This window comes from Nanorana parkeri, unplaced genomic scaffold, assembly GCF_000935625.1.
Source record: "Nanorana parkeri isolate BGI_ZX_2015 unplaced genomic scaffold, ASM93562v1 scaffold40, whole genome shotgun sequence".
Lineage (NCBI taxonomy): Eukaryota > Metazoa > Chordata > Amphibia > Anura > Dicroglossidae > Nanorana > Nanorana parkeri.
This window is the reverse complement of record NW_017306308.1, coordinates 1,766,345-1,791,425: the sequence shown is the minus strand read 5'-3', so window position 1 is coordinate 1,791,425 and position 25,081 is coordinate 1,766,345. Positions and strand designations below refer to the sequence as shown.

The 25,081-nt window shown below is 39.8% G+C and overlaps 1 protein-coding gene across 1 annotated transcript in view; it reads left to right on the top strand.

Moving 5' to 3' along the window:
- Window positions 1–25,081, top strand: part of SNX24 (sorting nexin 24) — a 112,559-nt gene that overhangs the window by 62,457 nt on the left and 25,021 nt on the right. The window contains exon 3 of the mRNA XM_018571180.1: window positions 1,193–1,297. Coding sequence (XP_018426682.1) covers window positions 1,193–1,297 — 105 coding nt within the window. The remainder of the gene's footprint in view (window positions 1–1,192; window positions 1,298–25,081) is intronic.

Here is a 25,081-nt window from a genome sequence, read left to right as displayed (position 1 = left end):
CCCATATTTCTATGTACTTTAAAAACCTTTTAGAGTGATACCGTTAGTAGCAACACAACATGGATATTAACTAGACTTATTTATTATACAAAAGGGGCCATCACCTGAACTCACTGTGAAAAGGAAAAATGCATTTTGTCCCAGATAGTCCTTTTTATATGCAACTGAACTACTGATCAATTGTATTTGTAATTCTTAATTATTTGTGATCATATTTGAGACTCATACAAAGAAAATAGTAAGAGAAATCAAACTGATCTTAAAAAACAAATCCTTAAGAATTGGGTTCCCCAGCGTAGACACCAGTGTTCATTAGTCACCGGGAATTGTCCGTGGAGCATTTATCTTGTGGCCTCCTGGTGCTCAGGACACCTGTATTGTCTCAGGTTTGTCGCTTTTCATCCAGTGCAATTCATCACTCACCCACATGGCCTGTCAGCAGCTTCAGCAGCTGTGATGATGACCCTTTGATGGCTTGACACTTTTATAAAATAAGAGAAGAGATTTTTTTGCCTTTTGACGTTGATAACCAAAAAAGACCTTAGTGTGTAAAAAACATTCAGGAGCTTGGTGTGATGTAAACCTGTCACATAGCATATGCCATAGACACTGATGAGATTTAATGTAAGTCCTTCACCAAAGTAACTGATCGGCTGCCTGTGAAGGCATAAGCATAGTAACATTCATAGCTCACGCTGATGCACTACAACCTGCCATATGAGTGCAAGCATTGTTTGTAATTTTACTGACAATTTACAAAGCCAGATGATTTTGCAGCCCAATGGTGAAGTGTAAATGGAAGTATTATTATGGCTTTATCTAGCAGTGTATGAGAGGTAAAGATTCATAGCAGACTGACATGCAAGGGAAGTAAAAAAGGCATGTATGTTTTTTGTTTTTTTTACAATCCCTCCGTTATTGCTCAACAGTTACAGAGGATTGTTTAAAAAAAATAAACAAAATTGGAGAGGTCCATGCAAGTATAAATGAGCACTGACAGCGGCACATTGTCATTATCACAATTCCACATGGCACTGACCAATTATGGCAAATGATGGTAAGTTTGGTCACCTAGGGGATGTGGATTTTTTTTTGTTATGTCATATATGGCCAGATTTTGTTTTTGATTAGAATACACATCCCCCAATTAAATTGAATGTTGGAATAAAATGTTTTTTTATCTTTCCTTAAGTTAAAGAAATCTATTAAAACACCTGAGATGCCATCAAAGCATGTTCGAAACTGGATCCCTAAGGTGCTGGAGCAGAGGCGGCAAGGACTGGAGTTGTATTTACAGGTAAGACGATGTCTTATGCCAGCCGTACACATAATGATAGAAACTATGTAAGTATCATTTTCGTGAAAGAATCCTAGCTTTAAGAAATTACCTCGGTAGTTCATTCAGTAAGTTACCTTTGGCATCATCCCTGACCTTATCTTAACCGAATTTGACCAAATCAATCTTTTAGGTTTGTGGCGTTGAACAATCAGTTTCAATGATTTTAATATATTAAAATATAAGGTCAATCAATTGTGTATTGTCATTTATATTGGCAGCATTAGGCTACAGCCACACATCAGTTAGATTTGATATCTCAGATAAGCAAAATTTGCCAATAACTATGTAGCGCAAGGGCTTATATGATCAAACCATTCATCATATATCCAATCTGGTGTGCATTCATGCTACATAGTTATTAGTAATCTAACAGATCAATGCTAAGGAAAATCTAGCTGGTGTGTGGCCAAAAATCGTTACCCTAAGGAGAACTATGACCCCATAGTTCTCCTTTAACAAACAAACTCATAGAAAAGATCTGTAGAATCCTGCAATGCACGCCCTCCTTTACAGTCCCCATTACACTGGATATTCAGTCCATTATCTATTCACAGATGTGAGCGGCATTTATTTCCAGAATTCATAATTTACTGCATTTAAGTCTTATTCATACATTGTTTAACAACTATTTTTTTTTTTAAAGAAGCTAACACAACAATAAGTATGTCTATTGCCTGTAATGTGTGATGTTTCAAGCAACAATAAAATGTGCTTGATGCATTTGTACTATTGGATATGTGTAAGGCAAATACAGAGGGGACACTAATAACACGTATATTGGGTCATTGGGTATAGTTATTTAAAACCTGTGCTTGTGATATAGAGTACTTCTGGCTCCACTACATTCTTTTTATAACTCTCATGGAACTTCAGCTTGGACCACTTATAACAAGCAGAGCCTATTTCAGTTGTATTGCTTTGGACAATCACTAGTGAATGGCTTCCTGCCATGTTATCTAACCGCACATTTCCACCTTAATTTTTATTTCTTATATTATTTTTATTTTGATATAGCCAAGATTGCATACACTTGTATATTCCTAGACATTACAAAATCATATTAAACAAGAAATAGGAACAGTGTTCCAAAATGAGAAATCCGAGTAACGTGTTGAGAACTATTAACTAGTAATGAGCGTGGAACTATTAACCAGTAGCCATGCAGTTGTGTCTCACATAAATGCATGATTAATTAGGATGATAAGTTATTATTGACAGGCAAGAATCTGGAACAGGGAAAGTGTTTAGAAAGAAAAACCAACAAAGAAGCAGAGAAGAAACGTTGTTGTTAGACAACTCCGACCATACTGCTTACACCAAAGAAAACCTAATAAATAGCTTTTGTTATTTTATTGATCTTTAGAAAACATAGCTGTAAGATTTTCTTTACCTAGCCTTTAACATCGTTGTGATGTTTGTTTTTGTGCAGCCATACCGCTGCTTTTTAAATGTGCCCCCATTAAATTACGGGGATTGGTGCCTTGGCATGCACTGTATGAAGGAGGAGCAGCATTATTGCCTTTCTATTTATGTTCCTTCTCTGCTGTGCAAGCCAATAGGGACATGAACAGGAGAAATGGGGAACAGGAGCAGCATTGTAGTGCAGCCCAATGCACCTTGGGAGCATCAGGTTGTCTACTGTGCACCGGTGCTCTCAGACACCATGAGCATCTGTACTGCAGTGATGTACGTGACTTAGAAGATATTATACCACTTTTTAAAGGAAACGTTTTTTGAGACATAAAAGACGCATTTAAAGTAGTATTAAACTCTCAATCTTTTTTTCAGTACTGAATCCAGATCAAACAAATATACATTGCTCAACAAAATATTTCTTTACCTTTTTGCCCATGTACTTAGTCGTCATGTTTCCAAACAGCTGGTTCCAACTCTCTCAGCTCCCTAAACTTTCTGTCCAGTACAAGATCACAGAGCAGACTCCAGCAGCTGTCCATCTACTAGCTTGGAGAAAAGAGAAAGGAGGAGGATTGAGGGAGGGAGGGGAGTGGATTGCCTTGCTGTACCTGTGTGTATGTGGAGATAATAAACAGCTTACTAGCACACACAAGGGTGGCTCCATAGGATGCACCGTAAAACAGGAAATTAGGGCCAGTGCCCAGGGGACCAGATGATTTTGCAGGAAACGAAAACGTATTTTTTTCCCATATACATTTTAAAGGTTAAATGAGTATAAACAAAATTGTCATGGACACAATGTACAACCGGTGGAGTCACATGTTATTGCAGACAACATAAATCAAAAGAAAAGAAAAAGCATACTATCACAATATAGTATAAGGCTAGTCTCATTTTGTAACCAAACAATAATAATGTCATTGAGTCCCCTAGGGAACCAAAGTGTCCAATGAGAAAATAAAAAGCAATTTGGATAAAAAGATTCCTAAGAGAGAGAAAAGAGAGAAGGAGAAAAATAAATGAAGTAAGGAAGAAAGGGGTAGAGATACAAAGAGAAGTAAAGAGAGAAAAAAAAAAGAGAGGGGGGGGGGGGGGGGGGGGGGGGGGGGGGGTAGGTAGTGTTGGGCCCAGGGAGACCAAATCAGTTCAAATTTAGGCATAGTATTTGTGAGCTTGGCTGTACGTTTTTCTTGTACCATGACCCAAGAGATGTGGTTCTTTACATTAGTTATGGTTAAAGAGGGTGATTTCCATGACTTGGTTATTTCTCTCTTGGCAGCTGCCAGTACATACAAACATATTTTAAAGTTTTATTGGGAAGTCAATCAGGTTGCCAATTAAGGAGAGCCATAGCTGGGTCTTTATTTACAGTTGTACCTCGTAGGACCGAGAGTATATGGAACACCTGATCCCAAGGAAACGAAAACTTTTAATCATCAAGGAGCAGCATCTATTGTAACTGACTATGTCTGCAGACAGAATCTGGAATAGTCATTAATGGGACAGTTTTGGTGTGTGCACAAGCTCAATTACTAAATTTCCATAGTCTTTTAGCTATCCGTCCTTGATAAATTTAAAAAATTGCTTGATCTAGTTTTTCTTGCAATTATCTGTATTGATTTCCTTTGCAATGCTGTTTAAATAGAAAAATAGAAGAAAAAATTGGAATAGTTTCTCCCTGCGGAGCCACATTTGGTTTTTCTGTGATAATGGAGGCTAAAAGCACATAACAGAGGTGAAGAGGAAACATTGAAGCTGAAGTCTTTCTGAATAGTAGTATCTGATCCTAGCAGAAAATGCCAGCCCCTTCAGGGTTCTTATTAAAAACTTTGAGCGTTGTCTTAAATAATATTAATGGCCCCGCTTGTAAGTACTTAACAGTCCTTTTCCCATACAGGTGAATGTATTGATTGATTTGGGCTCAGTACAGCGCTTCAGATTATACGACTGATTCTATTGGAGCCTTAACTTCTCTCGTTAAGTGTACGGTCTATCTTTAAATGAATCAAGATGATGATGTAGATTAGAGAGAGCAGAGGACCATCCATCTCTTTTTGATCAGTTAATAACTTGAATCCATCATTGTGTATATCAGCAGGACAGAGGTTATAGGATGAATTCACGTCTCTTGGAACCTCGAGAAACCCACCGTTGACTTCAGATTAGATAGTGCCGTAAAATAAAAAAACACGCATTCTGTCTTAGCAGTGCCAACAACAGACGTTTCTTATATTATAAATGAGTTGTCTGCTCAGCATAGTCATTGAATGGGACAGTTAAACTATTGAAACTGATCTGAAAAGTATGTTACATTTTATCTTGTACTATATTTGTGTGCTACACGTATTCATCATATACACCTGATCTCCTGTCTAGTATTGAATGCTGTAGTGGTGGCTAATTGCTTATTGTTGCTCTTTTTACTGCACCTAGTGGTTTTGTTAACTGCTAAGCTACTTAGTTGGACATATTGACTTCTGCATTTATTAATCCACCGTGATTTCATCTTAAAGTGGTTCTAAACCCTACAACCAATTTTACTGTCCCCACACTTTTACCCTTGCTGTCTTGTGACCTCATTTACTAGTCAAAGCTGTGTTATGGTTACTTGCCCACTGCTAGGATCTCAACACCACCACAGAAGGACGTTACACAGTCACTTTCAAAGGGTGACATTTAGGAACAGCAAGCCAGTTAGTGGTCTCTTACACGTCTACCAAAAAACACATGAAAGATCTTTCGTTCCAGTAAAGGTACCTAGCCACATCTCACAGAATGCCAAAATAGACCTATTTAGTCATTTTGTTAGATGTTTTGGGGAGGAAAGCCTCGATACCTTATCTGGAGTGAAGGAATTATGCCCTGTTTTGTGACCAAAGAGCATTGGGATTAACAGCTGCAAAATGCAACAAAGGTGATGAGCTCGATCCTTGTGGGCCATTTTCTCAACACGGAGATGGGGACACCTGTTCGGATGGCAACTGTTTATAAGGGGACTTCCCCTCATTATTGGGAGATTTCCTCTCACTTCCTGTTGTGTTTTTGGATCAGGAAATGAAGGGAAATCTCTCTGACTGGACACAAACAGCCCCAAAAAACCTGCCAGTCCTAATATTTAGATTTTACATATATATATTATTTTATAAATACAAGTATTTACTTACAGAATAAAGGGAATATTGTACACTGTCTAACTGAAATCTAGGGTAAAAATTAAAACATACCCAAACTCCCCTCTTTATCGCCTGTTAGGTATCCAAAAAGAGTCTGTGAGTAAAAGCATATTGGTGTGAAACATGTAATAGAAGTCGCGCTTTATGTACAGTATCCTGATATGCCTATTTGAAGAAATACGGAAGTCGCATATGTATTGTGGAGTATCGCTATCTATTCATTTATGTTATATTCACTAGAGGTGATCTGTGCTAGTACCCTTTAAGCGGATATAGGTGCACCTATCTGGAGCAGCGCTGATTTTGGATTTATATGCAAAAAAATGCTGTTGTTACCTTGCTCATTTTCTTAAAAGTTAACTTTTGTTTTTAAGCCACTGATGTCATTTCAGGGTCAAGGTTCTCACATCGGTGCTGACCGGTGGGAGGGACAGAGCACTACATGTCTTTCATGTAATTTTAGTAAGACATACACTGAACGAATTTTGTAAAAATGTTTTGTCTAATAGTTGTCGGGGTAAAATTGATGACCAATCCGACCGCAGTGATGAAAAAAGTCAAAGGAACATGTTGGAAAATGATTCTCGATTGACCGAAATTCTAACAGTGAATGGGGTTTTCCAAAATCAAATGTTAAATCAAAACGAAAATCAAATTGAATTTTGAAATGGCATGGCATTATTGAACGTTCCGACGAGATGTTCACTTGAAAATTCACCAGTGTATACCATACTTTAGACTCCCCCCATCACTCTGCTTCCAAGATCCCTCAGCCAACAGTGTATTAGTGGGCTGGCTCTTGGGAGTTGCTTGGAAAAAGTCTGGTGGGCAGCAGTTTGAGTGATGATAGAAGAGCGGAGAACCCTCATCATCACCCCAATGTGAAGCAGAGCTGTAATTGTGTCAGCTACTGGTTTCCTAGCAGGGCACACATGCAGCTACACTCGCACTGTGACTGGTGCAAGGATAGGTATGGTGTCAAACTGCAATTGCTAGTAATGTATTTGCAAGATTATAGTGGTAGTAATATGAAAGTACCAGGAACAGGGCAGACTGATCATTTTTCTATTCCAGCAGCAGTCTAATAGTATCTGAGTAGTGCAAGGATATTCATGTCAGTCACAGGGAGTAAGCATTACTGAGTGTGATGATGGCACCCCAATGTGATTCAGTGGACAGCAGGCTGCTGAGACAGGAGCTTGATATTGTCTAGCCCAGATATCATCCAGCAAACCACAGGCTGTGCAGCAACTGTAGAAGCCTACTTTACGAAACACAGATGCAAAAAGATACCAGTATGGCAGCATGTAAGTTTGAAGGGCATTCAAACTTACATGCATGTTTTCAGCTAAGCACACCCCATCAGAGGTGGCTGATTGCTATTTCCCTAAGATTGGGATGTTTGATGAGGTCACTGGTCAATAATGTGAAAACACAAATTCTCCATCTGGGCATGGGACACAACATAAAAAGTAAATCACAGACAATACTGCGGCAGGCATTTTATGAATGGAATACTTGCAGTGGCATTGTAAAGGATAATCGTGAGCAGATATCTGATCTGTGTTATAAATGAACCCCTAAATTGTAAGGCCTAAATTACTAATAATTCTTGTATTCCAAGATTTAGCCAACATTTTTGTATTCCTTTTCATGTTCTCGGTGCAACCAAGCTTTAGCACTAATTTTTTGTGCTCTTGTGCTGGAAGGTATGGGAGTAATGAATTACTTGTAGAGATGATAAATATATTTGTATTGGTCAGCTTATGTATAGTTTGTAGTTATACATTTACAGGGGGCAGCCAAATATGCACATTACATACACTGGTTTTTTTCTTTGCTTTTCTGCTCTCACAATGGACGTGTCTTGGCTAACTCATTAAAAACAATTAACTAACATGTGGGCTGATATCCCAACAGTTGTTGAGACGTTAGTAGGAGTATTTGTAATAGTTGGTAAACCCTGCCTCTAGTGGATATTCTGCGATCTCTGCATTTAACAGACTAAAAAGTAATAGGAATCTTGGAGAAATATGAAAGTCGCATCAAAAATTATTCTAAGGCAAACACTGCAATAATAACTCAAAATACATGCTCACTATACTTCCAACTTAAAACTAAACTCCAGACAAGCAGCTAAATACCCATTCAAAATACATATTTAGGCCCTGTTAAGGGATTTGTCATTTTGTGCATCCAGCTTCATGATCCAGCCACTCCTGCCAGATAGCACACATGCCTTTAACCTCCAGTGAAGCAGCAGAGCTTGGTCAGAAACCCACTCACCGCATGCTGATTGGATTATGGAAGAGCAGCAGCCCACTGTGAGCCATCACTCTGCTCTCTCCTGTTGTGATTATGTTCTCTGTCAGTACATGCGCAATGCTGTCAGAGCTTGATTGGCTCCAAGGGATAAATATCCCAGTCCGCTGCTGCAGTGCATGGGATTGCAAGAGGCGATATTGAGAACAAGTCTAACTCAGGAACATGCACTAGCTCCATTTAATGATTTTATCTAATTATTTTTTAAGTTAATACATAATTAAATGAGTGTTTTTATATCTGCCTTACATTTAGCTTTAAGCCCATGTCCAGCTATTTTTTGTTTTCTTAAAAACAAAGTTGGCAGGCACTACTTACTTTCTCCATACTCCAGTGTCATCACGCAGGCCTGTTCTCTGGATCTGTTGTATAGTGGACTGTCGACTGCAGAGAGGAGACCCTGAGATCTCACATGATCAGCCGAAAAACACTGGGTAAAAATAAATTAGTGTATACAAAAAATAGTTTTAGAGTTAAAGACTTTTGCCTTTATTCTCTCATCAAAATAGCAACAGACATTAATCATTCTAATCTGTGTGGTACGCATTGCACCTCAAAAAAACCCCCCTCCAACATGGCAAAAGTTGCCACCCACTTCTTACACATTTCAGCCTTATGGACTTAGTCATAGCCTAAGTGATAGGCTTTTTTTTCTTTGCATGGTGTTATTATGGAGTGTGGACGGCAGCTCCACCTGTATATACCTGGGTGGCAGAGGCTGATGTTGGATGGAGTGGTGGAGTTCTTCAACAATTCCTTTTCAAAAAAGAAAAAAATATATATATTTTGAACCACCAGAGAAAATAAGACACCACACCCCAATTCTACTACTGCTAAAACATAAACCAATCACAGACCCCATTATATTACTGGAACTTATCCTATGGCTCAACAGCCCCCTGGACCATCAAGCACAATGTATATGATATTATCTATCTGACAACCTCTTTTTTCATCAAAGTTCTCGTACATATCATCACAACATATTCCTTAATCATAATGTTTGTCTTTATATCATGCGCCAATGTGCGGTGGATGGTACCTGATAACCATCCATAGATACCTTATTGTTGTTTAGAGACTGATCCTACATTTCCTGCCAGTATCTCCCAGCTGCATCATCCAACCGCATCGCCCACTTTCTATAAGCAAATCCCCGCTGCACCATACCACACCATCCACACCGCGTGCAAACTCTGCAGCTCGGGCAGCCAGATTATTTTCACTACTTTAAATCTAAACGTAGTTGCATAGTGGTTAGCGCTTCTGCCTTGCAGCACTGGGGGTCCCTGGTTCGGATCCCGGCCAGGTCACTATCTGCAAGGAGTTTGCATGTTCTCTCTGTGCTTGTGTGGGTTTCCTCCCACACCCCAAAAAGACATGCTGGTAGGTTAATTGGCTCCTCTCTAAGCTGGCCTTCTATGTATGCATGTGAGATAGGGACCTTAGATTGTAAGCTCCTTGAGGGTAGGGACTGATGTGAATGTGCAACTATGTAAATTGTCGGTGCTATATAAATACCTATAATAATAAACAAATGAGAAATTCTGACCATTCCCTTAGTACAATCTGCTGCTACTAAGCAGGTAAGTGACTCAGAGGTTTTAAGCCAGGTAGCTAGCATTTTCAGAAATAATGCTTTTGCATATGCAGCATGTAGAATATATTTGCAATAACAATCCCCTTGCAAGTAGCTGATTTTCAGAAGTGTAGAAATGGAGTGAAGAGTGAAGGAAAGTATAAAGCCGAATGAACAGAATCAGATTCTCCCTCGTGCAGTCTGAGAGTTTTGCTTGTGCTTATGGATAGGGACGCTAACAAGCTTTCAGCATTTGTGTAAAAGGAGCAGAGTTGATCTATAAGTCAATAGCTTTCCCTGGCAGGGGAGCCATTGAATTGAACAGGGACCACAATGTCGATGTAAGCAGACACTAAAGTCTCTGTTAATTTTATCTCATTCTAAAGCTAACGCTTCCCTATCCACCCATGTGTATTGAGCTATCTCAATATTTCTGTAGCCATCATAAAATATGCTAAGTGAGCTTCAGGAACATGCAGTGAATGGTGTTTTCGGCAATTGTTTGTATGAGGCTTTTAAGTCTGACCAGACAAGGATGGGATGGTTAAGTACTGGAATTCTGATATTTCAGCTGATATTGCGAATGCTTCTTTATAAATGCAGCCCTAATATGTGTGTATCCCTTTTTTTCTCTTACTCTTCAAAGCTAATGAAAAGTTTTCAGGAGCAAAAGCCTGAAGTAAGCAAGAAAGCCCAGCTCATTTTCATTAGTGCTCTGTAACTAGTAAAGATTAATGTATATTTCTCTTGCTAATTCTTTCCAATTACCAAGCTGATATTAATTCCCCCGCTTTGTTAATTATACCCAAGCACAGTGGGTAATTTTGAGGCATATTTCCAGAACAGGGGATTTGAACTGTATAACCTTGGCCTCCAGAAAGTAGTCCCGGCAGACCGGGCCCCCTGACTGAGTCCATTCATTTCCAGATAAAGCCTAATTGCTGCAGACTAGCTGCCACAGGTACGCTGGCTATCCTGCACCCAAGGCATGTGCGTTCTTCTCCGAACAAATACGAAAAGATTAATCGTTTGTTTTCTCTCTGTCTCTGGAGAAATGCAGCTGCTTAATCAAGAAAAAATAATTTATTTTCCTTTCTCTGTGGGTTTTTTTCTTTTATTTATATAGGAAGGAAGGCAGATGGGTTTGGTCACTGAGAGATATTCCTAGCTTTCTATAACTGCAGAGAAATAAATGTATGCCGGCACTGGGATTAATTGGCAGTGTTCACATTCCTCATAGCAAGTTCTTATTCAGACTAATATGGTGAGGTTTTATCCCCATCTGCATAACCTGTACCTGGAGAAATCCAATCAAACAGACAATAGTAAGAAAGGAGAGGTGAAAAAGCGCTTTTTGCAAATTGCCCTTAATTACTTGAACACAATGTGAAGTAAACATTGTTTCCAATTATAGGACTTGCTGAAAGAAAGCACCATTAATTCTCTCTTTTTCCTGATCTGATAAATAAGCTATCAGAGGAGAACGGAGTCATTGGAAGCAATTAGTTCCAAAAACCTTGCAACAAGGAAACTGCTGTAGTAGCTAATGTGTGCAAATTGTGTGAAAATAGCAAACAGAGCTTTTCTTAAACATTTATCTCATACAGCGGGTGAATGGCCAAATACACCATATGGCCAAATGATTGGGGACACCTGACCATCACGCCTAGACTATATGTTCAAAGATATGTGGTCACCCTTCAGTTATTACTGAGTTCATGCGTAGCTACAAAATAAAAAAATATATATTTTACACAATTACAGTTCCAACCTTGTGGCAAAAGTTTAGTGAAGCCCATTTTCTGTTGCAGCATGACTATGCTTCTGTGCTAAAGCAACCAACTATTGGTTTCATAATGTGATAGCCAACATGCCCATATAGGTGCAATGGTCAGGTGTCCACAAACCTTTGGCCATAAAGTGTAACATGAACACATGATCATGACTTCTTTTAAAGACATCACTTACTTTAATAGTTTCCAACAGGCATTGTGGGTTGCAAGTGTCCCTGTTCTCTCTCCAAATGGGAACCTGGTAATATGATGAAAGATAACCCGATCCATTGCGCATGAATCCACATTTTTGTGCTCCGTACACCAGATTATGTGCCATTTTCCTTGGACTTGCATTTTTCCTCTTTTTAAGATTGGATCACCTAGGTGCTGATCTAGTTCAGTGGTGACGTTGGTGGCTCTGTTTTTGGCATTTAGCAGCTATCCTGTTACAGGTCCATCTATTTCTTCTATTCTTCTTTGTCTCTGCAGTTTGTATGTGTTTGGCATTTGTTTGTCACTCTTCTCCTTGACACATTCAATAGTTTAGCATTTTTTGGGACCAGTTCACCTGCATACACGAACACACATACATTTTTTATTTTGTTTAATTTAAGCATAATAATGTACCTTTAGACTGCAATGATACCAGAAGCGCGCTGTGCATAACATTAGTGTTTGCATCAGGAATGTAGTGACATCATTGCACTTTAGGTCAGTATGGAGGCTTAGGCAGCACTACTGTAGCTCTTTCCAGCCTCTCCATACTGCTATAGTGATATATTGCTGGCTGATTGCAGACAGAAATAGATCTCTATAGCAGTGATGTACTAGTGTATAGACTGGCTGGACAGAGCTCTAACAGCTCTGCCTGAGCCTCTGTACTGACAGGTAGTGCAGCCAGCAATAGATAACTATTAGAAGTGATCTGCTGCTGTACAGCTTTATAGGGAAGGGGGGTGGTTGGTTCAGGTTTCCAATGACCAGGTTAAGACCCCAATTAATGAAAAAGAAAAGTGAATTGCACAAAATTGTAAAAAAAAAAAAAGAATTTTGTGTACATCCTAATAATAAATAGAAATATTCCCTCCTAGAAAGAATCCCTAGGTTGCAACAATGATGTTGGATGATTTGGATGACATTTGTGTTCACTGCGCAAGCATCAAATGCTCATGTAATTGAACATAGGTGAACACAATGTCATTTGAATTTTTAATGATTGCAAACCTGTGAAAAGCCGCTGTTATGCTAATTTTTGCCCTTGTCAACCTGACTTAATGTTATCTTAATGCTGCACTAACAATTTATGCCATTTTTTTTCTCCTGTGTGCCACAGTATGGCATCAAAAGGGGATTACATCTCTCATAAAGTAAAACACATACATTCACTTTGAACTTTACCATTCCGCTATGTTACATAAAATCAGACTTTTATTATATCTTGAGATAAATATATGTGAGTGGACAAATTATGTAAACAATGTGTTAGTGTAAAAAAAAACAGGAAAATCATTTTTTTCTCTCTAATTTTACTATTTATTCCCAATAAAAAACAAGGAAAAAAGGCATTAATGCAAATTAAAGGATAATTAAAGCCTCAGCTATTTTTGCATATATCTGGTGCTAGCAAGCAGTAGATATATGCAAAAAGTGTAAAAAAAAAAAAAACCCTGCTTTTAAAAGGGTTAAGACTTACCCGTGTCTTCCCTGCGCGCTCCTGTCCGAAAATTTGAAAACGATCGAGCGGCCGCAAAGCATCTTGGGGCGGGCGCATGCACAGATCACATTTTCGCCCGGTACGCGAGGAGGGACACAATGTAAGTCTATGGACGCGTGCACCCGCAAAGACACCGTGGGACAGGAAGCGCCAGCAAGCTCAGAGGAGTCAGCGCTGGATCAGAGACCCGCCGCAGCGCTGGAGGGACAGATGAAAAAGACAGGAAAGAAAAAGATCGGATTAAGAAACATAATTAAAGGTAAGTGCTGACATTAACATTGGGGGGAGGGAAAAACATTTTTGCCTTTAATGTCACTTTAAGGCCCTCTCTGTTCCAATAAAATGATGTAAAATACAGTAAGGTTGACTACAAGATATAATGTGCAAAACCGAGACATCGCCAAAACAAACAAAAAAATGCTCTGGGCCTCAAGGAGATTTAAAGAGAAAAAGGGTTGGGGGAAGTCAGTGGAAACCTGTGTCTATTTCAGCATGATCGTTATGACTAAATAACACTCATTTGACCATATTGCAAATACCAAAGCAGCTATTATTCCTGCACGCTGCACACACTGCATGTAGAGACATTCAAGCCTTAATCCTGCTCTTCTTGGGTGTGGTGCACTTTTGCACCCAAAAGGAAGATGGCAAAGGACCATGTCCAGCCACTGAGCACCACTCACCATTATACAGACAGTCCCCGGGTTACGAGCAAGATAGGGTCTGTAGGTTTGTTCTTAAGTTGAATTTGTATGCAAGTTGGAACAGGTACATTTTTTAAGTGTAACTCCAGTCAAAAAAATGTTTTTGTTTTGTTTTGGATAGCATAGTGAATGGTTAACCACCTGTAAAGTTTGTTTTTGCTGTTTGTGCCCCTGTTCAGAAGATTTCACCTCACTTTCTGTCCCTGTGACAATTGGATTTTGAAAATTTGGGGTTTAGCTTGAGTGGAGACACCTTTTTCCCATGGAGTGAATTTTCCTTCCATGGGGTAGATTTTCTCTCACTTCCTGTTGTCTCAAGGACAGGAAGTGAGATTAAATCTTTCTGATGAGGATATAGACAGCAGTAAAAAACCTCACAGTGACTCGGAATAAGAGGTGGGCACCCCTCATCTGCACGTCTAAGAAGAGCCAACTTCCTGTAATGTATGTACAGCACTACGAACCAGACCCAAAAAGGTGGGCACTCCTCGTCAGCACGAGCGCGGAAGCATTACAACTACCCCTGCTGTACAGTAATAGCCTCCGTTTGTAAGTAGGAGTCGTATGTAAGACGGATTTATGTAACTCGTGGACTGCCTGTATCATCCTAGCTTTGTAGTTCATGATACCCTGTAAAAAGACAAGCAAGCTCTTTAATTGTCTTTCAAAGGAAAAATGTCACCCCATTGTCCCTCAGACATTAAACAGTTTTCTGTGAGAAAACACAGACATTAGCTTTCATAATGACTTCTATTCCTCTTTTTGATGCTAAATACCGTACTGAAACTTTCCGCTCATGGGAAACAAGTTTTTATTTGTCTGTCTGTTATGTTTTTATTTTTTCATTTTTACTGCTTGCCCTCAGGTAGCAGCCATGTTCTTTTTCCAAACTATGTCTACCACATTCCAGGATTATTCAAGTGAAGCATACATAACAAAATGCGTATAACATAACCAACTTAACATCCAGGATAAAGTATGCTTTGCAATATAATTTCCATTTATAGGGAGGTTAGGAGGAAGGGAGGATGACAAAACAAGTGGAAAGAGAGGAGGGGAGGAAGGAGGGAAGACAAGGTATGGACCAGTTATGCGTCAGGCAATATTTGAAATCAAACAATGCAGTATGGATGTACAATCCATTTTCTCCAAGCTGAAAGCAATCACATTCCAGGATTAAAGCGTTAAGTCCCACTTATTATTGAATTTAAAAGTTTTCATATGGAAGTCATCATTGTCTCTTCCAGAGGAAATACAAGATTTTCTTGTCAGTGTAAAATATCACCCTGTTTTGTAGCTGAACAACAGAATGTCTTCATTGGTGAGGATAGTGTATATAGGATTGGTCTCTTCAGTAATTGCATGGCTCTATGTTTTTATCCTGTTCGTCGCTCCCCAAAGAGCTGTGCAAGGAACAAATGTCAAAGAGTAAAAAATGAAGAATCCTTTTGACAAAGCATTGGGTAACGCTACTAAGTTCATTTTGTGAAAATGTGTCAAGTTGGGCCGCCAAAATAAATGCCTTGAGTGCGTAAAACAGGGAGCGCTGTGACCCCTGAAGAGGAAAATCAATGGTGATTCATATTTCATATGTCAGTAATTGCTTGTGAGAGCAAGAGAGGCTGTTTGGAAGAGAAAGTGTCTTGAAAACATTTTTTTTAAACAACAATGTCTTCTAGCCTGTCATAGATAGACCATTACGCTGTGTCCAGTTCATATGTATGCATTTTATTGGAGGTGATGAAAAGAAACGTAAATTGTTGTAATATTTAAAAAATGTTTTATGCAACAAAATATATCAAGAATGACAGTGAATTGGGATTTCACTCTACTATTGTAACGCGTGTTAATCGGCCAGCCCACATACTGCTAGTTTGAGGCATTTTAGTCGTACAGAATGCCAATATTTAACCTGTGTATGGGACACAGGTGACTTTATTCTCTAATTATTTTCAACTCAAACAGGCAGAATAGACAGTAGATCTAGATGTTCGCTGTCTGTGTAATGGTTAACCTTTTCCACTGTTATCATTTTGATCCGAAAAGGGAGTGAATGGCATCAGAATCTTAGATACTTGTATATGTGTCTTGGAGTGCGGTGCTATTCAGCAAATGTATCCCAATTGTGCGGTGTTTTTCTACATTATGATATTTTTTTTTACCCTCCGCATCCTCTAAAGCAGGGGTCCGTAACCCCCGGGCCACAGACCAGTACTGGTCCATGGCCTGTCAGCAACTGGGCCGCAGCCGCCTCTGCCTCCTGTCAGAATGTGATCACTCCGCCCATCCACAGTGCGGCGGAGCGATCTTTTCAGCTCTGACAGGGCGGGAGCCAAGCTGAGAGAAAGGAGACGGGGAGATGGAGCACCTGTGAAGAAGCCTGGAAGACAGCCAAGAGCAGATTGCTAGAACTGGTAAGTGTAAGTAATAGGGCTGTTTCTACAGGCACTGGGACACTGAGAAGTTACAAGGGAAACTGTTAACCAAGTGCAAAAAGACACAGGCCAGCTACGGTTATTCACATGGCTGTCCACTAATGACCTCTCCAGCTCAGATCCTCAGCTCTCCAGGCCTTTAAAGGCCAATCAGGTGGACAATTACCTGCCAGAGATAGTCTTTATTACTAAGAATAAAAGCCAAGTGTATTGTGAAAAAACCCTCTGCACGCCTCCCGAGACCTTCCGCACGCCTCCTGAGACCTTCCGCACGCCTGCTGCTAGCTGATATTCTGCATCACTGTATAACATATTGCTGTGATTTGTACTCCTCTATAGCTGGTGGTATTCTGCATTACTATATAATGTATTGCTGAGATTTGAAGTCCTGAGCTTGAATCATCCCGAAGCCATAGAGTCTAGACAACCGCCCCCACCCCATGCCCCAGTCCTTGGAAACTTTAAGTCGAGAACCAAAAATATATATATATTTTTTTACAAACACAAACATTTCCCAGCACACTTACCAACTAGCCTGCAAAATAAATAAATTACACTGTCTAACTATTAGAGTTAAAAACAGAGGTTTTAGTTGCGCAACATTGCAACATTTGCAAAATATGTGGAAGCCACACTGCCTCATCACTCATCACACTTTCAAGGTAAGGAGCACATGGAAGGGTTTTTCACAATATAAAGATTTTGTTCTGCTGGATTTGGTATGAGGGCACACTGTGGGCTTCAGCTGCCATTGTGATGTGATTTGGGCTATTTATAGGCAAAATATTGCATATTACCTGAGTTACCAATAGGACAGGTATGAGTTGTTTATATATATATATATAGGTATTAGTTGTTATATTTATCCAACTAAAAATGTTTCTACAAAATATTTTGAGTAATTATCTTGTAGCAAATAATGTATGAGCAGGTCAAGATGGTGGAGACATCATATTTTTTGCCACAATATAAATAATGCAGAGTTTGGGCTGCCCTAACATTACACCCAAGCTCCAGTTCCCGAATCATCTTTATAGAATGTGTATACACACTGACTGCTTGATAAATTAACTTTTTTAATTTTTGGTTATTATTAGGCTGCTTCAAACTTGGGAACAGCTAATAACCTTAGAGACTGATCCTGACAGTATGTCAGAATCGGATCTCACTAAAGGTTTCTGATCCTGCCCAGACGATCAGAAGTGATACATTTCAGGCACATGAAACATTGTAACATTGTGCCTGAAATGTATCACACAGCTTCATAAACCGGGCCAGTCTATGGAGCTGGCAAAACCAATAGCAGAGAGGTGACTCACTAGCTACCTCTCTGCTATCTTTAGCTGTCCAATAACGGATTGATATTAAGCGATCCGGTATTTGTACCGTGTTTCCCCGAAAATAGGACAGTGTCTTATTTATTTATTTTTGCTAGGTCTTTTTTTCGGGGTAGGTCTAATTTTTTTTTTGTTAATGTACAACAATCAACATCTATTCATGTACAAAAATATTGTGATCAGGGGTGCCGTACCTTTCCAAGAGCAATTGGTAACCAGAATGACCGAAGCGCGCTTTCACTATCGATTCCTCACAGGCGGAGTGCATTTGGTATCACTCCGCCTGTGACAGGAGCCGGTGCTATAGAGGAAACATCGGCTTATGCGGCTCCGCTGCCGCCTCACTTCCTCTAGCACTAGCTTCGTTGGCAACGCTGATTCTCTCCCGCAGCTCTTCAAGTTGCCCCTTATGCCACCACCAGCCCTGAGAATGGTTACAACTAGGCATTATTTTCGGGGTAGGTCTTATATTTTAGCAATTCACAAAAATAGTACTAGGTCTTATTTTCGGTGGGAAACTGCATCATTCTTTCATCGAAAGAAAGAAAGAAGCTTTTACAAAAGCTTAACTATTTAATTAATGAATGCGTCAATGCTGAGGCATTCATTAATGAATGGTAAACGCTGAGAATCAGCGGTTACCAGCATTACAGAGCCGCAAATAAGTGGTCACGTACAGTGTACGTGGCGAGTCATTTAGGCACTTAGGGGTTAAAGTGACACTAAACTCAGGAGTTAAATCTTAAAATGCATTCAAGTATTAACAAAAATGTACCTTATTTGTGTATCACTCAGCTGTAGATCCTCACATTATCTCTGAATTGGTGCTGACACTGTCCTTCCTTCCCCATGGTCCCTGTGTGTGTTGTAAAGTAGCCACCGCTCCAAGCTCACTTCTGTGATGGAATACAATCTCACGTTTAGTTTAATAGTTTGTTTTGAGGTTGTTGTTCATCTCAGGAGTGAGCTTGGGGCTGTGGCTACTTTACAACACACACAGGGACCACGAGGAACAAAAGTAGTCACCCTCCAGAAGGAAGGACAGTGTCAGCACCAATTCAGAGCTGATTTGAGTATCTACAGCCGAGTGATACACAAAGAAGTTACATGTTTGTTAATAGTTAGAGTACCTAAATATTTTTAAGATTTAACTCCTGAATTTAGTGTCACTTTAATGCCATCAGAGACCTTGTCACTGGAGGCAGCAGGGAGCCCAGTACATATCCTGAGGATTGTAAGGTGGGTGCAGCAGAGGATAAAGTGGCAAGTGTTGATAGGTATGTGCGTGTTCAGGAGAAATTGTACATCATGATTTGTGGAACTACAGCTGAGTGATGCACAAATAAGTTACATTTTTGTTAATAGTTAAGGTATTCCAATGCATTTTAAAAATGTAATTCCTGAGTTTAGTGTCACTTTAAGAGCTCCCACCTAGCTTTTAACTATACACCTGTCTACAAACAAAGGCACAGAGCCCCTGTTCTACATGAAGAATCGTTTTATTATTATGTATTAAAAAGTACTGGTTCTACTCACAAAGGTTATCAAAGCTGAACATATAACTTCCGAAATTGTTCAGGCCAAGGAGCATACAATCCGTTCTGTACAAAACACAAGCACCATCCGATCAGCCAGCTAGCATGCCATCACACAGACGGTCTTGTGTAGAAGTGGCTGACGCGTTTCTAGGGCACACCCCCTTTCTCAGAGCCATCACTACCTTACACCTGTCTATTAACACCTAACCTAACTACTAAAGTGATCCCTTAACACTCCCCTCCAACACTTTACTAACAGCCTTAAAGATTACACTGACAAAAGTCAACTCCTAAAATATTCCCTAATGCACATCTAAACCCCTCATCAGCCCATTCCAGGAGCCAGATTGCCAAATTCAAATAGTTCCTGCAGCTAAACAGTCTATTTAAACTTTTTTCCAGCTAGGTAGGCCTGTGCACTTCTTGTTTCGTGTCAGATTGTACAATCAGATTTAACATATGTGGCCAGCTTTAAAGTTATTTTGTTCTTTAAATTGTTGTAGAAGTTAAAAAAAAAAGTTGTATCTATTTGACATCGTGATTAGAGAATCTATGGAAAATACAGCAGCACTATGTCATGTAAACTAAGATGTCATCGGAATAAAGAAAATGCTGCTCACTTTATAGATTACAGTTAGGTCAACAAAACTTTGGCAGCATTGATTAGCTTGACAGTGAGTACAGCAGTACATTTATTACTTACTGCAGCACTGTAGAAAATCTAATAAGAGGCAAAGTATTCCCTTTAGAGCCCTAACAGAATCACTGTGGTTTAGTGTGTATTTACTGGAAGTTTCTGCATTTATCCTGTGACGGAAGTGTGGGCAGAACAGAACACAGAGATCAAGATTGGTTAATGACCCTTGGCCAGGGATTCTTTAGTGAGGGAATAAGAAACAGAGCGTTTGTAAAGGGTGTACACCATCAGGGCACAGTGAGGGGCAGGTACTGTAGGAATATGGTGTAGCAGAGATTAAGTCCAGGGTCACAGAGCAGCAATCCGGGCACAACATGGGACCTCTGGAAAGATCATATAGCAGCGATCCAGGGCGCGGCAAGGGAAAAATCAACAGGAACATCAGAGGACTAAGTCCAGAGTCACAGGACAGCAATCAAAGGTCCTGGGAAAGGTGGAGGTCCTGTGTGACCTGCCTTTTAGGTCAGATCCACACAGGCAGCAATATCACCAGAGGGGAAAACAGTTACCTGGTCCCTGCTTGGCGCCAGCTTGCCCTGGTAACAAGTTCCACCCCATTTTGCCTGATCACATTCAGGAGTGCAGACTTTGTCTCGGGCAGTCATTGCAGAGAACGGAAACTGGGACAAAACACAAAAACTGCACACTTGCCAGCTAGCCTGCAACAAAACACATTACCCCGTCTGACAGTATGCGTTAAAATAAACTAAAACCTGTGTTTTTAACCCATACTGTTAGACAGGGTAATGTGTTTTGTCGCAGGCTAGCTGGCAAGTGTGCTGGGGACTCTTTTCCTGTTTTGTATTGTTGTAAGTCTTCCCATGTGCACCTTGCTACCAAGGCTGATTATAAATTAGGCGGTTACCATCTATTTCTAGTTCGCCTAGACACGGTGTCTGGAGGGGGAAGTCTTTATCCTCTATATGGACAATTTACATGCAGGCACTGCAGGGGATCAGGCTGCCTGGCACATAGGTGGTGGGGAGAGGTTGGATCTATGTGCCAGCACAGGGAACAGGATGGCAGTTGGCTGGCAGATTGCAGCACAAGGAGACTGAAGAGTGCAGTGATCCATGATCCATTACGTATGTAGTGTGGATTGGAAGGATCTATGTGCGCGCACTGAAGACTGAGGATGGTTGGCTGGCTTTTGCATCTTGTTTCCCCACACATAGGTTGTTTAGAGTGGTAGGTTGCATGCCGGAATCGAGAGGAGATGTGCTTAGACGAGTGTATACACCTCTGCCATGCCTCTTAAAACTTAACATATGCATAGAATTTTTTGAAGTTTTAGAGTGGAACTAAGCTCAAAATTTGCTTTTGACATGAGGAAGCAAAGCCCTGCCTCTACCAAGAAGGCCACCTTCACACTGAAACAGTGCAGAACAAGACATGGTCAGTAATGGGAGGCAATACTGTTGACCAATCCTGCATTTTCTCTTCAATATTTCTTCCAACAAACGTTGCTTTGCTTCATTGACTCTTTGCAGCACCTCTTCATCTGCGCCATACCTGAAAACAGACCAGACCGGCATTTGTAGAAATATTTTCCTTGTGCTTGGATTGTTCATTATTAGCTCTTGCGTCAACATTGTTCTTCAGGTTTCATTAATCATATTCCAATGTATTGGTAGTTGGTTACTTGCTCTGTTCTTTCATTTTCAAGCATTCATTTTACTTTGTTGGTCTCTTTGTCATTTTGAGTGCTTATTTGGATAGAGACTTTTGTAGCCTTTTCTTCAATTTCATTAAGTAAGATCGTCCTCAGATTCTGCAAACAAAACCGTATCATCTTCGCAGCTTGTTTTCTGTATCATCCTGGATTTATATGCTGGAATTCCAAGACCTTCACAATACCTTGAAAAGCTTCCTCTGTATAGATATTGAAACAACTCATCCTTGGGGCACACCTCTTTTTACTGTTGTTGCATGTTCGCATTTGCCACCCATCTTTATAAACCCTTACTGTTTGTTAGCTATAGTGGCTATGAGACTGACCAATTTTTCACAAAGGCCCTTTTTGAAGCGTGTTTCTATGAGGATGTCATGCTTGACTCAATTAAACGCCTTGACAAAGCCAATGAAACGTAGGTTTGTTTCCTTTTGCTTGTTGATCCGATTTGTTAGCAGGGTTTTCAGTATGGTGCTAACGTATGGCCAAAAGCCATATTGTAATGAGTCGATTATGTTTTAGAGTTTTGAACTTATGCGGTTTTAGATTATTTTTGTAGTTACAGTAAACTCCCCATTATCCAGCATCCACGGGGATTGGTAGATTCCGTATAAATGTAGTTTCTGATTGCTTAAGAGTTACTATTAAAAAGAGGTCTCACTTATGCCATACCCCATACTATACCATACCATAAACTCTGTATTGACGTCATATTAATATTGAAATGCAGTAATCAAAAGCCAATTTTAGACAAATATACACACTTAAAACAAATTAAGACAAATAGGCACACGATCATTTCCAGGATGATACATGCTGCAGAACAGTGCGTACCCAGGGGATTTTTTTTCCTGGTTAGTTGAATACTGGATAACAGAGTTTACTGTATATTTTTCTTCCGGATTGCTATGAAAATAGTCTGTAGCCATTCTTCCGGAATTTCATCACCTTGGTAAGTGCCAGTTATGATTTGAGCAAACTCTTGCTTTACTTTTATTTCCTGCTCTTTTAACATATTTATTTTGTGGCCTTGTATTGCTTTAAATATCTCATAAGTTTTTATCTCTACAGCTTCAGGTTGTGGGACATCCTTCCTAGGTCTTCTACTTTCATGGTTCTTCCATATATTTTTACCATCTGCTTTGTATCTCACACTCGCATTCCTTATTTTTAATTTTATTCTCATTATTACATTTGGGTTTTGGTGCTAGTTTCTTTACTTTCATGTAGATTTTTGTTGTTTCATTTTTATCTTATAATTTGTGTAGTTCAAAGCAAGGAATTCCTCTGTGATCTGGTTGTTGCGTTATTTCTCTTTTCCTATTACTATACTATAGTAATTTCTTGCCATGTTTTGCACTCTGTGGGTTCTTGTTGATTCACAGTTTCTTCAGATCTTTTACTGTTCTCGTGTTTTTTTAGCCACTCCCTGTTCTGTTCATTCTCTCATTTAGTCTTTTAATTACTGAAACTTGGTGGTTTGAAAGTTTATCCACTCTATGTATCACTTTACATTTTGAGATTGTAGTGCTGTGCTTTTTGCTGATGGCAATTTGGTCTAGCAAGCTTTTCCCTTGTCACTCATTCACAAATATCGGTCTGTTCTTTCTATTATGAAATCCTTTCAGGGTTTCTCATATAAGAGCATATGTTGCTAGAACCTTTTTCTTTTTTCAGTGTTCTACCAGGTATGTACACCCTCATCATGACTAATGTGTCCTTCTTAAGTTGTATAAGGCATTATATGGGACAACAAGCAGGAATTTACAAATAAAACTGGTATCATAAGTGGTAACCAACATGGTTTCATGAAGGACCATTCTTACCAGACCAATCTATTAACATTTTATGAGGAAGTAAGTACTAAATTAGACAAAGGAATACCAGTAGACATGGTGTATCTGGACTTTGCTAAAGCATTCAACACAGTACCCCACAAACATTTACTTCATAAACTAAGGTCCATTGGTCTAGAGGAAATTGTATGTACATTGGTGGAAAATTGGCTGCAAGAATGGACCCAGAGGGTAGTGATAGATGGGCCATTCGCTAACTGGGCAAGGGTTAGGAGTGTGGTGCCACAGGGTTCAGTCCTGGGACCGATCCTGTTCATCTTCATCTATGACATAGAGATTGGACTAAATAGCTTGATTTCATTTTTTGCGGATGATACTAAACTATGCAGAGCAATAGACTCCGAACAGGAGATATTTGCATTACAACAGGACCTAAGCAAAATTGAGGCATGGGCTACAAGATGGCAAATGCGATTTAATGTTGAAAAATGTATGGTTATGCACATAGGAGCAAAGAACATGTGTGCAAACTACTACTTGGAGGGTGCTACATTAAGCAAGTCAGAAATGGAAAAAGACCTTGGGGGGTGCTCATAGATCACAGATTTAGCAATAGTAAGCAATGCCAAGCAGCAGCCAGCAAGGCTAACAAGATACTTGCGTGTATTAAAAGAGGAATTGTAGCAAGGGATCAGAAATCATTACTTCCACTATATATGTAAATCATTGGTTCGGCCCCATCTTGAGTGTTTGGTACAGTTCTGGTTCCCGACTCTCAGGAGGGACATCCTGGAACTGGGGAGAGTTCAGGGAAGGGCTCCAATATTAATTAAAGGGATTAAAGGCCTGAATTATGAAGACCGCATTCAAAATCTTAACATATTTACCTCAGAAAAGAGGCGATTAAGAGGGGACCTTATTGCAGTCTTCAAAATCATCCATGGGTATCACAATATTAGAAATAAACTGTTTAATCCCAAAACTGTATTGAGAACCCTGGTTCAATCTTCTGGACATGTGGATATGTGTTCATTTACATCAGATTACTCCTGATCCACAACGATTAGGTCTGCCAAAATAGAACCCTGTTCCATTTGTTTTTCCGAACCTGGTCAGAGTTGGGGTTAATCGGATGTAAACAGACACAAGTCCGTTTAGATCTGTCTGCCCATAGACTCACATTGGGCTTCCCGATCCGCCTAAAAAACTGACTGACGGACCTGATTGGAATGAAATAACATAAACCATTTGTTTCCACTACTGATTCCTTAGCAGGATAAATGTGAAAAGTGTAAGTGATCACCACACTTTCTTTACAGCATTCTACAACACTTTAATCACACACTACATGTGACACATTTTCTTAATCCGCAAATATTTCATTCTTTTGTACAATGACATCATTACTCTAGGCAGAGGTCTGCAGTCTACCTTCCATCTGCACCTCTGATTATTTTAATATACATTTCCTCTACTGCCTGCCTATGTTTGTCTGTGACTCAGTCAAAGATTTTGTATAATCTTACATATTGCAAGGGACCTGTTCATAGTCACATTCGGGGGGGGGGGGGGGGGGGGCACCGC